General features: G+C 54.3%; 3 protein-coding genes across 3 annotated transcripts; 2 read left to right on the top strand and 1 right to left on the bottom strand.

Annotated features, from left to right (window-relative positions):
* Positions 1-3,057: 3,057 nt before the first annotated feature.
* Positions 3,058-5,782, top strand: J4E84_009213 (uncharacterized protein; the record flags this gene model as incomplete). Its single annotated transcript, XM_049391776.1, has 6 exons — positions 3,058-3,175; positions 3,231-3,757; positions 3,802-5,097; positions 5,142-5,241; positions 5,294-5,628; positions 5,678-5,782. 6 exons carry the CDS (start codon positions 3,058-3,060, stop codon positions 5,780-5,782), a joined length of 2,481 nt encoding a protein of 826 aa, XP_049240414.1.
* A 1,234-nt stretch (positions 5,783-7,016) lies between these two features.
* On the top strand, positions 7,017-8,808 carry HSE1 (ESCRT-0 subunit protein hse1; the record flags this gene model as incomplete). The annotated part of the gene is made up of 3 exons (XM_049391775.1): positions 7,017-7,290; positions 7,339-7,959; positions 8,006-8,808. The coding sequence occupies 3 exons, from the start codon at positions 7,017-7,019 to the stop codon at positions 8,806-8,808; spliced, it is 1,698 nt and encodes a 565-aa protein (XP_049240413.1).
* Positions 8,809-11,210: 2,402 nt separating this feature from the next.
* Positions 11,211-12,233, bottom strand: J4E84_009211 (uncharacterized protein; the record flags this gene model as incomplete). The annotated part of the gene is made up of 1 exon (XM_049391774.1): positions 11,211-12,233. One exon carries the CDS (start codon positions 12,231-12,233, stop codon positions 11,211-11,213), a length of 1,023 nt encoding a protein of 340 aa, XP_049240412.1.
* Between the last annotated feature and the right edge of the window lie 129 nt (positions 12,234-12,362).

Below are 12,362 nucleotides of genomic sequence, written 5' to 3'. Positions count from 1 at the left end.
ATACAGGTTTTGCGCTTCGAAATAATTACAGCTAACTATGTGAAGTCGTGCGAGATGCAAGGTAAAGCTTTACCTCAATCATGTTTATAAGAATACTTGTTCGTGTTATCTCTAGAATTCAGAGCAGCACCCAAGACTACTGCAATGTCCACAGACTTACATCAGGAGGGCATAGGTAGCATAGCACTCACCAGATGTGGAATATCTCCTCATATACCTGTTTTGCATAGAATGTGTATGTTTTGTTTAATCACGTATCTCATTGTGAAAATACCACGTTTCTTATCGCTTATGATCTCTGTTAGAAGGCATCCATTCACTCCCATAACTCGTCTTCTTTCGATTGTTCCGCAACAGACACACCGTCATCAGAACCTCAACTAACAACCATTTTACTTCCGGTAAGATAGCTACTTCGGTTTCGAAACAATATCGATAGCTTTGAGAATGCAGAAGCGCAAAGTGATAACGACGATATAGATGGTTGCGTGAGCGCAGCTAGGCGTGATATTATGGACATACAGACATACATGTGTATTATCATTGGAGGAAGAATTGATCCAGCGACTCGAGTTGTTCGCCATGCGACCTTTTCGATGAATCTATATTTCTCGTCGTACTACGAAGGATGGCCGGAATGAAATGTGGCAGACCTTTAGAGATTCTTCGCTAAGTTGACCTACACTACTACTATGTGGAAGGGGCAATGCGAATCGTAGACGTGGTCTCGCTTCGTAGACTGATGGATTTACGCGTGACGCTCAACGAGTAATCGGAGCAGACACATTAGAATCTCGTGGAACACATTTGCCGGAGTAGTAGAAGAAGAAGAAGAAGAAGAAGAAGAAGAAGAAGAAGAAGATAACAATACCACGATTTGGTGAAGCAGGTAGATATCGCTAACATAGCTGTTGTCAACAAGAATACAGGGGAAGTGAACGAGTACAGTTTACGAAAGGAGTGAGCGCAAAAGTCCGTGATGCAGTTCATGTGCGTGCCTATACCAAGTTGTTGAGGAAAGGAGTGGATGATTGCTGTGCCACAGTACGTTGCATTGGCTGGAATAGTGAGGCGGCACGGATAAGGAGCGCATGGCAAACATGAATACTGATGAGATAAGGAATGCGCGCTGTACATTCCAGACATGCAGATGGATAACTAATCTAACAATACTGCGGTGTATGTTTAGTCGTGGGTTCGTGACAGGTTTCGTGTAGATTCTAACCTGAATACTGTACCTTATGCTTGCGAAGTCCGTAACCCCCACGAATCCATCTATCTGGAAGAGACAGCAAGGAGTTGAGAAAGCCTCCTTTCTATCGACGTGCATGTTCTAGATGCTTATTCTTCAAGAAGCAAAGTCTTCACAAAATGCCAAGCCTCAGCGCGATGCGGGTTGAATGTGTAGAAGGCTTATGTTTATGGTGTTGCTGCAATCCATCTTATACAGACGCGCCGATACATCGCGTCGACTACAAATACGTGTGGTGATGATGTAAAAGCGTGCCGACAACCGAACGTTGAAGCCATGACGTCGAAGAAGCAAAAATAGCACGACCAACTGCATGTTTGACGGTGATCGTCATAGCTCACGATGTGGCTGTTTCGGGCTCCTTCACAGATGAATCCAGACTCGAAGAGTGCCGGAGAGCTGACATAGATCGACAGACTCGTATCATTTCACGTGGCGTGTGTTAGCCTTGCGCAGTTTTGTGGCGGGCTGATCAAACCCCTAGATGCTCAGAGGAGCAGGAGCGTTGTTGTGCACGGGGCAAAGTGCCGTGGCCGGGTGCGTTAGAAGAACGGGAGATGGGCCGTTGCCGCGGCGCTCGGGGTATGCTGGCTCTTGTTGCATGACCATTACTCGTCGACTCGTAAAGCGGGAGTGAGTTGTTCGTGCAACGTTGGTTTTGGAGCGTCTAGGCGAGCCTGGTCGGAGTTGTTGAGCGATGCCGTGCTCCTTGCCTTGACATTTCATGTTCTTGCCCAGGTGGATTAGTATTTGTTGGCGCATGACTTACTGCTGTCTCGCGTGCTTTGGGCTGGCACGTTGGATGCTGTATCACGGCGACCTGCATGTGGGAGAGGAGACGTGCGTGGCGTGTTTCATGAGGGTGAAGGTTGAGGCTATCGTGACGCTGTGCTCTGCGGCCGGAGTCGTAGCGACAGATAGCGCGATGTGGGGGGGAAGAGGCTGTCTCGGAGCTCGGGCGCTGCCTTGCATGGCATTACCAGTCGATTTACAAAACGCGTCTGCCCTGCAGTGATGCTTCCATGGTGAGGTAATGATCGCGCGTATTGCCCGGGAGACGCGATAGGATGGGTGGTGTTTTTGGGCATCGGTGTTGGTAGCAGGTACCGAGCATGTGAAAGATGCGACGCCGGGAAGAGCCGCACGTCGACCAAGAGTGAGAGCGTCTACCAGGGAAGGCGCGATGGGATGGCAGGTATAAGAATAGACTTTACGGCGTGGCTATGGTGTTGGGTTAGCCGCGAATGGTCGCTGTCAATGGGTCCATCGGTCTTCGAAGAATACTGCGCTGCGAGGAATGCAGAATGCGAAGAGAAAGACAAGCAAATCGACTTGATCATGTGTAGACGTCGACGTGACATGAGCTACTGCATATCGCCACACCTTCTTTGGGCGTCAAATGCGGGCGCGCATGAGTCGGGGGGCTGCGTCGCAACGGGCAGAGGGCGGGCTTCAGTCAGCGGCGGCAGGCCGTTGAGAAATTAGAGGAAACACGTCCTGAAACAGACGTATTCGGAGTAGGGTGGAGGTATAGCTGGGCTGGTGGAGATTAGGTGGTAGAGTCGCTAGCTAGGACTTGAGCACGGCAAAACCAGCCCTGGGAAGTCGGCCAGATCCATCTGTGCTTCTGCTGCGATCACTTCTGTCTGTACCTGTTTCTGCCGTGCATCCCCTCTCCACGTATCTAGCGACAGCGAGCTTCCCACGGCGCCGCCCATCCTCTCTCTTCTCCCCTTCCGGCCTGGCCCCCCTCGGCTGCGCAGGCTCGAGGTGTGACGTTGACTAGGACACTCTGCAGGCCCGCAATGGACGACAAGTCATCAACGCGGCCCACGAGGCTGACCAAGAGAGGGCCGTCGAAAGAGCGAGGCCCGCCAATAGCCTATTTGAACAAGGGCCCGACGACGCTGAAGCGTGCGCCCAGTGCGTGGTGTTCCTGTGTTCCTACCGTGCCTGCGATACTGACCTTACTCCATAGGCGCCGCCTCTTACTTCCAGCCGAATCTTGGCGTAGCACCTGCAGCATCCTCGTCGCAGTCGCCAGCGCGAGGCCTCTCCCGCTCGCCCTCGCACACCCTGCGGCCAGTCTACGAGCCCCCCAACCCGCATGCCTATGACCTGCAACCCGTCCACGTCGGCCAGCCCTTCGACCGCATCGTCGAGGAAGCTCTGAACGCCTCGAGCCAGCCGCGGCCCGCCCTCCAGCACTCGTACACCGACCAGCCTGCCCAGAACCGCTACCTGCGCCAGTCGCGCTCCTTCACCTCCAAGATGGACACCACGACGACCCCGCCCTCGACCACGTCGAGCAAGACGAACCGCTACAGCGACGGCAGCGGCGATGCAGCCAAGAAGCGCCTCTCGGGCGGCGCAAAGAAGAAGGGCACCTTTTCCAACTTCATGAGCAGCATGCTGGGCTCGCCGCGCCGCCCGACCATCTCGACGCCCACGAACCCCATGCACGTCACCCACGTCAGCATCGACAACCACACGGGCGAGTACACGGTGGGTAGCCCCTCATTGCCGATATATGTGTGCTAACAGATCAGGGCCTCCCCAAGGAGTGGCAGCGCATGCTCCAGCAGAATGGCATCTCGCAGGAGGAGCAGAAGCAGCACCCCCAGGCCGTCATGGACGTGGTCAACTTCTACAAGGACAATGCCGAGAAGAACGAGGAAGATGCCATCTGGGACAAGATGGGCCCCACGCAGCCTCAGGGATACGCGTACCAGGCCAACATTGTGCCCCAGACTGCAAACTACGGCTCCAACCAGCCCCCGCTCAGTCCCCCGCAGAGTCCGCGATTCCCACGGAACGACCAGTCTAGCTTCGAAAACCCGCGTGCGCCTCCTCCCGTTCCGCGCAGCCTGACCTCCCCCGTCGTTAACTCTCCTCCAGTCAATGTTGCAGCTCTCGTGCCCAGCCGGCCAGCGCCCAAGCCTCCAGGTCCTCCTGCTGGTTCCGCCGCGCCCATGCCAAACAGGCCTGCCCCCGCGGCCCCAAGTCCGATCATCACCCAGCATCAGACCCCTCGCTACGAGAACGACTACCCCCAGGCTGCCTATGCCCATCCCACTCCCTCAGAGAGCCCCAATGGCTCTTCTGCAATGTCCCGCACCCGATCCAACACGACGGGAGGAACGCCGCCGCGATTTGATTCCCCAGCCAGTTCGACCCCGATCTCTCCCGCCCAGCAATACCAGCAGCAGCAGCAGCAAGCCATGGCCATGGCAACCACGCAGCAGCCAAAGGCACCTTTAGGGAGGAGCATGAGCCAAAGAGCCCCGCAACCAAACTACGCACCACCTGTAGTCCCTGCGCCGCAGCCGCAGCCGCAGCCGCAGATGCAGATGTCCCAGCCGACGCCCCAGCAGGTCTTTGCCCAGCAATCGGATCCCCAAAACATTCCATTACCATCGCAACAGGCTCGTGTTGGTCCAGCGCCCCGGCCACGTCAAAGGCCGAGGCAGAGTCAGGGACCGGATATCGTGGCCAAGCTCAATGCCATCTGTACCAATGCTGATCCCCGGGAGAGATACCGCAACCTCAGCAAGATCGGTCAGGGTGCTTCTGGTGGTGTGTTCATGGCCTACGAAAACAGCACCAACAAGTGCGTAGCCATCAAGCAGATGAACCTCGAGCAGCAGCCAAAGAAAGACCTGATTATCAACGAAATTTTGGTCATGAAAGACAGCAAGCACAAGAACATTGTAAATTTCATGGACAGTTTCCTGCTCAGAGGCGATCTATGGGTGGTTATGGAGTACATGGAGGGTGGAAGTTTGACGGATGTCGTTACTTTCAACATCATGTCCGAAGGCCAAATAGCTGCTGTGTGCAGAGAGGTGAGTCTTTAGTTCCCGCTCGGAGAACTCCGCTAATTTTCCAGACCCTCCACGGCTTGCAACATCTTCACTCCAAGGGCGTCATTCATCGAGACATCAAGTCGGACAATATCCTGCTTTCCCAAGAAGGCAACATCAAGCTCAGTATGTTGAATTCGAAACCGCCACCTCCTATCAAGTCTAATACACTTCACAGCCGACTTCGGTTTCTGCGCGCAAATCAACGAAAGCCACAACAAGCGCACGACCATGGTAGGTACCCCCTACTGGATGGCTCCCGAGGTTGTCACTCGCAAGGAGTACGGCCGAAAGGTTGACATCTGGTCGTTGGGTATCATGTCCATCGAGATGATCGAGGGAGAGCCGCCGTACCTGAATGAAAGTCCACTACGTGCACTGTGGCTCATTGCGACCAACGGCACACCGACGATCAAGGAGGAACATGCCTTGTCGCCAGTGTTCCGTGACTTCTTGGGCTTCTCGCTCAAGGTCGACCCCGACAAGCGAGCTAGTGCTCACGATCTTCTGGTGGTAAGTACATTGTAATTGCTTGTCGTCGATACTCGCTAACAAGTTGCAGCACCCCTTCATCCAGACCGCTGAACCGCTAGGCACATTAGCGCCACTGGTACAATCGGCGAGGAAAGCAAGGGCAGAAGAGAGGCGGAAGAAGGGTGGTCTGTGAAGTTTCTTATTTCATTATGAATGTCTCTTAACACCGGAACTTAGGTACGGGCAATGCGCAGACCAACGGCCGCGATTCGTCAAACACGAGCACGAATTCGTTCGCCGATTGGTATGGCAAGACGATGGAATTATAGGTGACGAAATGGCGCACAACGATGAACAGACGCACGTGGTGGAGGCTCACAAGTTCGCATATCCAGCCCTAGTGGCAGCTCGAAGCCACCCGCCCCTCATGGTCGTGTCGCGGTACCACCCCCTGCTCGGCAGTCAGTATGCAAAGGTCGAAGCCTCATACTGCTGTTCTACACAACGAGCATTGTCGAGCGAATTAGCAAGCGCGTCATATCCTGTTCAACTGCTCATATTCGCGAGCGCATTATTTATGTTGTTTCAAATACTCCGAGTGCCGATGTAGGCATACATCCCATCTCACGATCTGGCAGATTTCTTGGGTTACAGAAGGAAGCGCATCTCTTACGACTATCTCATACAATGTGTGCAATTTTAGTGTCTATACGATTTGGGATTACAAACTTGGCCGGAGGTGGCAATCTCGGCATATAGAAAAGTCGAATATGAATATTCTTCCTGTGTACGTGCAATCGATCGATATTCAGGGGCGTATATTGTGATGGGCGTTGACATGTCTTGCTTGGTGAATTTGCGACCCGAGCATTGTGGCTGAGTAAGGGCCGCCACATCGTCGTCATTGGGCGGGGAGCTCTAAGCCCGGTTGCATACGACTGACTGCGACACGAACGACTTTCACTCTCCCTATAACACATAACACGGCCTTTCCCCGAAACTACCCTTACTACCTCGCGCGCATTCGCGATCTATCTGCTCACCCTCCGTCCTTCTCAACTTCACACCTTTACCTCAACTCGCGTATCGACTCCAGGCACCCGCGCCCCCGGAGAGCTTCCCCATACCGAGTCTCAAGACACTTGGAAGCAGGCAGACGTCATGTTTCGCGCGCAATCCAACATCTTCGACGATGTTGTCGTAAAAGCCACGGATGAAAATCTTACGAGCGAGAACTGGGAATACATTTTGGTACGGTCAGCACTCGCGATGCCTTGGGCGGCGAGTTGGGCAGATGTCGCAACATCCGTCCAGCCACGACCATGCGCCTACGTTGCAGCATACACAACAGATGCTAACTTACCACGCAGGATGTATGCGACAAGGTTGGATCGTCCGACACGGGCGCCAAAGATGCGGTCGCCGCCATGATCAGGCGGTTAGCACACCGAAATGCGAACGTACAACTATACACCCTCGAGCTGGCCAACGCCCTGAGCCAGAACTGTGGGATCCAAATGCACAAGGAGCTTGCTTCACGAAGCTTCACAGAAGCGCTGCTGAGGCTTGCCAACGACCGCAACACACATCAGCAGGTCAAGGCCAAGATACTTGAGCGCATGCAAGAGTGGAGCGACATGTTCGCCCGCGACCCTGACCTGGGAATCATGTCTAACGCCTATATGAAGCTGAAGTCACAAAGTGAGTTGGAGATGTAGCGGTAAAATGTACAATACTGACAGGTCTTAGACCCCAACCTCCGAGCGCCTTCCAAGCCACAGAAGACGCAGATCTCCGACGTCGAACGCCAGAAGGAGGAAGAAGAGCTACAAATGGCGCTTGCCATGTCGATACGAGAGTCCAAGGGCGCAGCGCCGACGGCCGCCAAGTCCAACACGCCTCAGCAGGGCGGATCGACTCCCAGTGCCCAGCCTGAACAGCCTTCGCAACCCCTACCATCAGGCACAACCGCGGCGACCGTCTCACGTGTACGAGCCGTCTTCGACTTCCAACCATCTGAACCCGGTGAACTGCAGTTCCGTAAGGGCGACATTATTGCCGTACTCGAATCTGTTTACAAGGACTGGTGGAAGGGATCGCTGCGCGGGCAGACAGGTATCTTCCCGCTTAACTACGTGGAGAAGCTGCAAGATCCGACGCGTGAGGAGCTCGAGAGGGAGGCACAGAACGAGGCTGAGGTCTTTGCACAAATAAGGAATGTGGAGAAGCTGCTTGCGCTGCTGAGCACAAGCTCACAGCCAGGCGCAGGCGATGCGCGAGACAACGAGGAGATTACCGAGCTCTACCATTCAACGCTTGCTATTCGGCCGAAGTTGATCGAGCTCATCGGAAAATATTCGCAGAAGAAAGGTAGGTCACCTGGACGAAGTCTGGCGATCAGTGCTAACTCTACTAGATGACTTCACACAGTTGAACGAGAAGTTCATCAAAGCTCGTCGAGACTACGAGTCCATGCTGGAGGCATCCATGTCCCAGCCCCAACAACCTGCATACGGCGGCCGTCCTGGATATGGCGGCTACAATGCACCACCTCCCTCGAACTACCAAGGATACCCACCTGTATCATCTACCCCACACCAAGATCAGGGCCGCTACGCTTATGGTGGAGGACCCCAGCAACATGGGCCTCCTTCCCAAGTACCACCTGTAGGCTCAAGCCCTGCTTTCTTCATGGTGCCCCCGAATGAACGGGCACAGCAAACCCCGAAGCCAGGACCGCCATCAGACCCCTACACACTACCTCCAGGAAGAGTACCAGTAGGAGGCCGACCACAGAGTTATGCACCTCAGGAACTAGCGACTAGTCAATACGACTCACCAGTAGACAACCGCCACTCTTTCCACGCTCCGAGCCAGCCACCGCAAGGCTACGAAGCAGGTGGCTACCCCCCACAGCAAGGCGCTCCCCAAGGCCCACCACAAGGACTGCAAAACCCATACGAGCAGCTCTCATCGCCTCCTCCACAGCAAGCTCCACAAGAACAGCAGCCTCCATCTGACCCTTACTCACAACAGCCTCCCCAGCAGGGCTATGGATATCCGCCGCAACAGCCTGGATACGCACCACCTGCGCCGCCTGGTAACACCTCTAGCCCGGCACCGCCTGCTCAGGGTTACCTTCCATATCGACCTGGGGGACAACAAGCACCCAGCGCGCCGCCGGTCGGTGGAGATGACGCAGCGGGCTTTTACCGTTAGAATCGGTTGTGGGGATCGATTGGCGGGTAATGGGGTGTGTAGTCGTAGTCGTGTAGTATAACAGCAGGTTTACAAATACGAGATACTACAAAGTTGCACACTGGTTCTTCACATGGTTTGCAGATGACAACGGGTCTTTTAAACACACATTTCCCCAGTCCCCCCCCCGGGTTTCAGAATACGATGATATGGCGGCGGTCGGTTGCTGCGCCCCGTTTGACCGTCTTTGTTGATACGTAAGGCTATTTTTTGGACGTGGGAAGGGGATACAGAAGGCAGATCTCCGGTGATGGCAAAATGCGTTGTGTGATCGGGGGATTTGGTGGCACTTGCGAGAAGTTGGGACAGCGCGGGCTTGGTAGAGATGGCAGAGAGGGTGTCATGGGTCTTTGCTACTATTGAGTATTGAGATGTTGTGGGTGTATTGAAAGACTGGTTACCTAGGTACTCTTTCTCTCCCATCGGTCTTGCGTCTTCGCGTCTTTCGCGACTTTCCGTACTTTATCTCTGCATCTCTCGATATATTAGAACGAGAAGTGGGGGACGGAGTGCCTGGGGTGGTGGTAGTTGTGCAAGAGGAGGGTGGTAGTCAAGCTGGTCGTCGCGCGGTCGGGGAAGATGGGCTTGTGTTCCGCTTGAGCAACACTCGAAATCCCATCTTGGGTATCTTCGGCCTCGTCAGGTGCAGGTGTGGAAGTAGATGACGGCGGCGTCGGTGGTGTTAGCGGGAAAAGATGGAGCGTGGCGCTGTTTAAGAGGATAGCGAAGAGGAGGACCGGAAGGATAAGTTAAAGCTGGCTGGAAGGATCGGTGAGAAGATAGTCGAAAGAATGCGGAAAGATGCTAGAAATCTTCTCCGTCGTATATCAGCCAGCTGCATACAGGGGTTTGATGGTACCAACTTACAGGATTACGATATCAATGATCGAGTTGCTGCTGCGGTTATTGCGACGAGTAGCGCGACGAGTCTGACGGGTGCGGCGACACGCCACGCTCCGCGCAAAGTGGTCTCGCTGGCAATGACAGAAAGAATAGAGTGCGCCTTTGACTCAGACTGCGGTCTGGTCCTAGGTTGGGCTTGGTCTTTGAGATATTGTGCTTTGGTATACGGTATGATTGCAATAGCTTTGATGTCGCTGGCAATGACAACCTTCCAAGCCTCTTTGAAGCGCAACAGGTCGATGGCGACCGTATACGTGTATCAGAAGAGCTCTTGCTCGCCAGCTCAACTTCCGTTCCCGCTCATACGAGTGACAGGGCGATTGGTGTTGAGGTCGTTTTCGAGGGCACGACCGAGGACTGGGGTGGTAAGACAAGCTCTTGTGTTGACGATACCTACTTCTCTTTTTTCGAGAGGATCTGATTGGATGGGTACATATGGAATTCGGAAGTTGTGAGTCGCTCGTCTGCGTCGCGTCACCGCAGTACCAGGGTGGTAAGACAAATGTATGAGAGAAAGAGGTCTCTTGCTGCATGGGGCTGGCAACTCACTGTGTAGCGAAGGTCCGCCTGCGGAGAATATCTGCGTATGAATAAGGCAAGACACTGAAGCCATCCAGGAGTGCGTCGACGACGAAGATGACAACAATGTGATGAGAGAAGTAAGATAAAGTGCACGAAGGCGTGTGACGATTGAGTGATGATATCTGAACGTCACCCGTGGAGGCTTGAAGGGGTTGGATCGCATGTGGACGTGAACGGATGGAAGGCTATGGTTGAAGTATGTAAACAGACTTTGCTCTAGCCCGAGGCCCTTGCTAGCGTAGTAGGATTAAGTAGGAGGCACGCAGGATTTAGTAGTCGCGACGGGTGACTCGAGTAAGAAGAGAAGCAGGCACAGCGTACATTGGATTCGAGCGAAGATGCTATAACGTGACGAAAAAGAGCATAGGTATCATGCGAGTTAAATAACGCGCGGTGCAGCTACAACGGCATCTCACAACATTGTAACATCTAGCAACCGCATATATACATGTCCTTCCCCGAAAGTGAAATCGACCAGAGCCATGGGTCTCATACGTCCCGGTGGGTCGGATAGCCCAGACATTGTCGACCGGATAATCGAAAGGTTGATAGAGAGACTATTCGAGAAAGTAATTGAAAAGACAGTTGAGTGGGTAGTCAAACGTGTCATTGAAAGAATGGTCGAGAGGATCGCCGAAACGGTGACTGACAAGATTGCTGAAAGGGTGATTCAAAGAACGGAGGAGAGGATGCAGCAGGAGTGCTGAGTAGAGATGTTGGCGGTGCTTTGGGGATGGTACTGCGGATATGTCTTTGCAGCATGCATACGCACCCGTAGTCAATGTCAGCTTACACTTGATATTTCCATCGCGACTTGACGCGAATTCACGTGACGCCAACTTTCAACACATGATATACGATAGACGAGTGCATGTTCTTCATTCCACAAATCTCCTCTGCAGGTTCTCCAGGAAGCCGCCTCTTTGCTGTTGTGGCTGCTGCTGCGGCTTCGGCACACTACCACTGCGAACGTGCTTCTGCTGACCACGCTCCTTGTTCCTCTCCTTCTCCCTATCGAGCTCTCTTTGCTTATCTTCTGCCAACTTGACAAGACCTTCCACGAACTTGGTCCTCGCCTTCTCCTCTGCTGTGCCCTTCCAGACCTGCGCTAGGTCTCTCAGAGCTTGTATGCGCACCTCTGCCTTCTCCATGCCACCGTCCGGGTCGCCGGTGATGAGGTCGGCGATCTCGGTGCGCAGGGAAGCAGCGAACTCTTTGCCTTTTTGTTCGCGTGAGGCGCTGTCTGTGCCGGGTTCGGGGGCAGAGACGCTGATAAGGGAGGCTCCTAAGGAAACCTCAGAGGGTGGTATGGACCAGTGCATGGCTTCGCCAAAGACTTTGATAACGGTCTCGAGGCGCGAGCGGACTGTGGTGAGGGTGCGCAGGTCGGAGATGTACTCTGGGGTGGTTTCATCGGGCACCTCCAGTGCTGGCTGTGACGGTTGCTCATCTGGCGCCTCTGCCTGTGTCGCAGCAGCGCTCTTAGCATCGTCATCGGACGACTCCGTCTTTATCGCTATGCCGCCAGGTAGGAACTTCTGAACATCGCCCTTCAACCCATCTGTCAAGGTCTCTGTGAGCCCAACGGCCTCTCCCCGCAGCACCTCCACCTCGTACGCCAAGCGCCCGCCGCTTCGTAGTATGTCATCAGTCAGCTGTGTCAATATCGCCGATAATCGCGTCGTATGTGCATTGAGCTGTGAGAGGAGGTCTTGGGTCTGGGAGGAGAGGTCGGCTAACGAGGCGGCATTGCTTGATTTCGGCCTGGCAGCTAGCGAGAGCGAGGGGAGCGTGGCGTTGAGGTATTCGGCGGCATCGAAGCGCGACCCCAGAAACGGGGCAAGCGCAGGGTCGGAGACGTGGGCAGACTTTGGCGTCGTCTTTTGTTCCGACACAGCCATTTGGAGGGCGAGAGCAGGGCTGAGGAAGACTGGAGCGGCGGCGGCCGTTCCTGAATCAGTTAAGCCGAACGCTCGGGACCTTTAGGTGCGGGAGAGGGAAACTAGGTAATTGTGGGGGAGGGGCCGGCA

Source organism: Alternaria hordeiaustralica, assembly GCF_023758085.1.
Source record: "Alternaria hordeiaustralica strain BMP 2776 chromosome Unknown scaffold_27, whole genome shotgun sequence".
Classification (NCBI taxonomy): Eukaryota; Fungi; Ascomycota; class Dothideomycetes; order Pleosporales; family Pleosporaceae; genus Alternaria; species Alternaria hordeiaustralica.
Note: the sequence above shows the minus strand (reverse complement) of the source record. Positions and strands in the feature narration are given on the sequence as shown.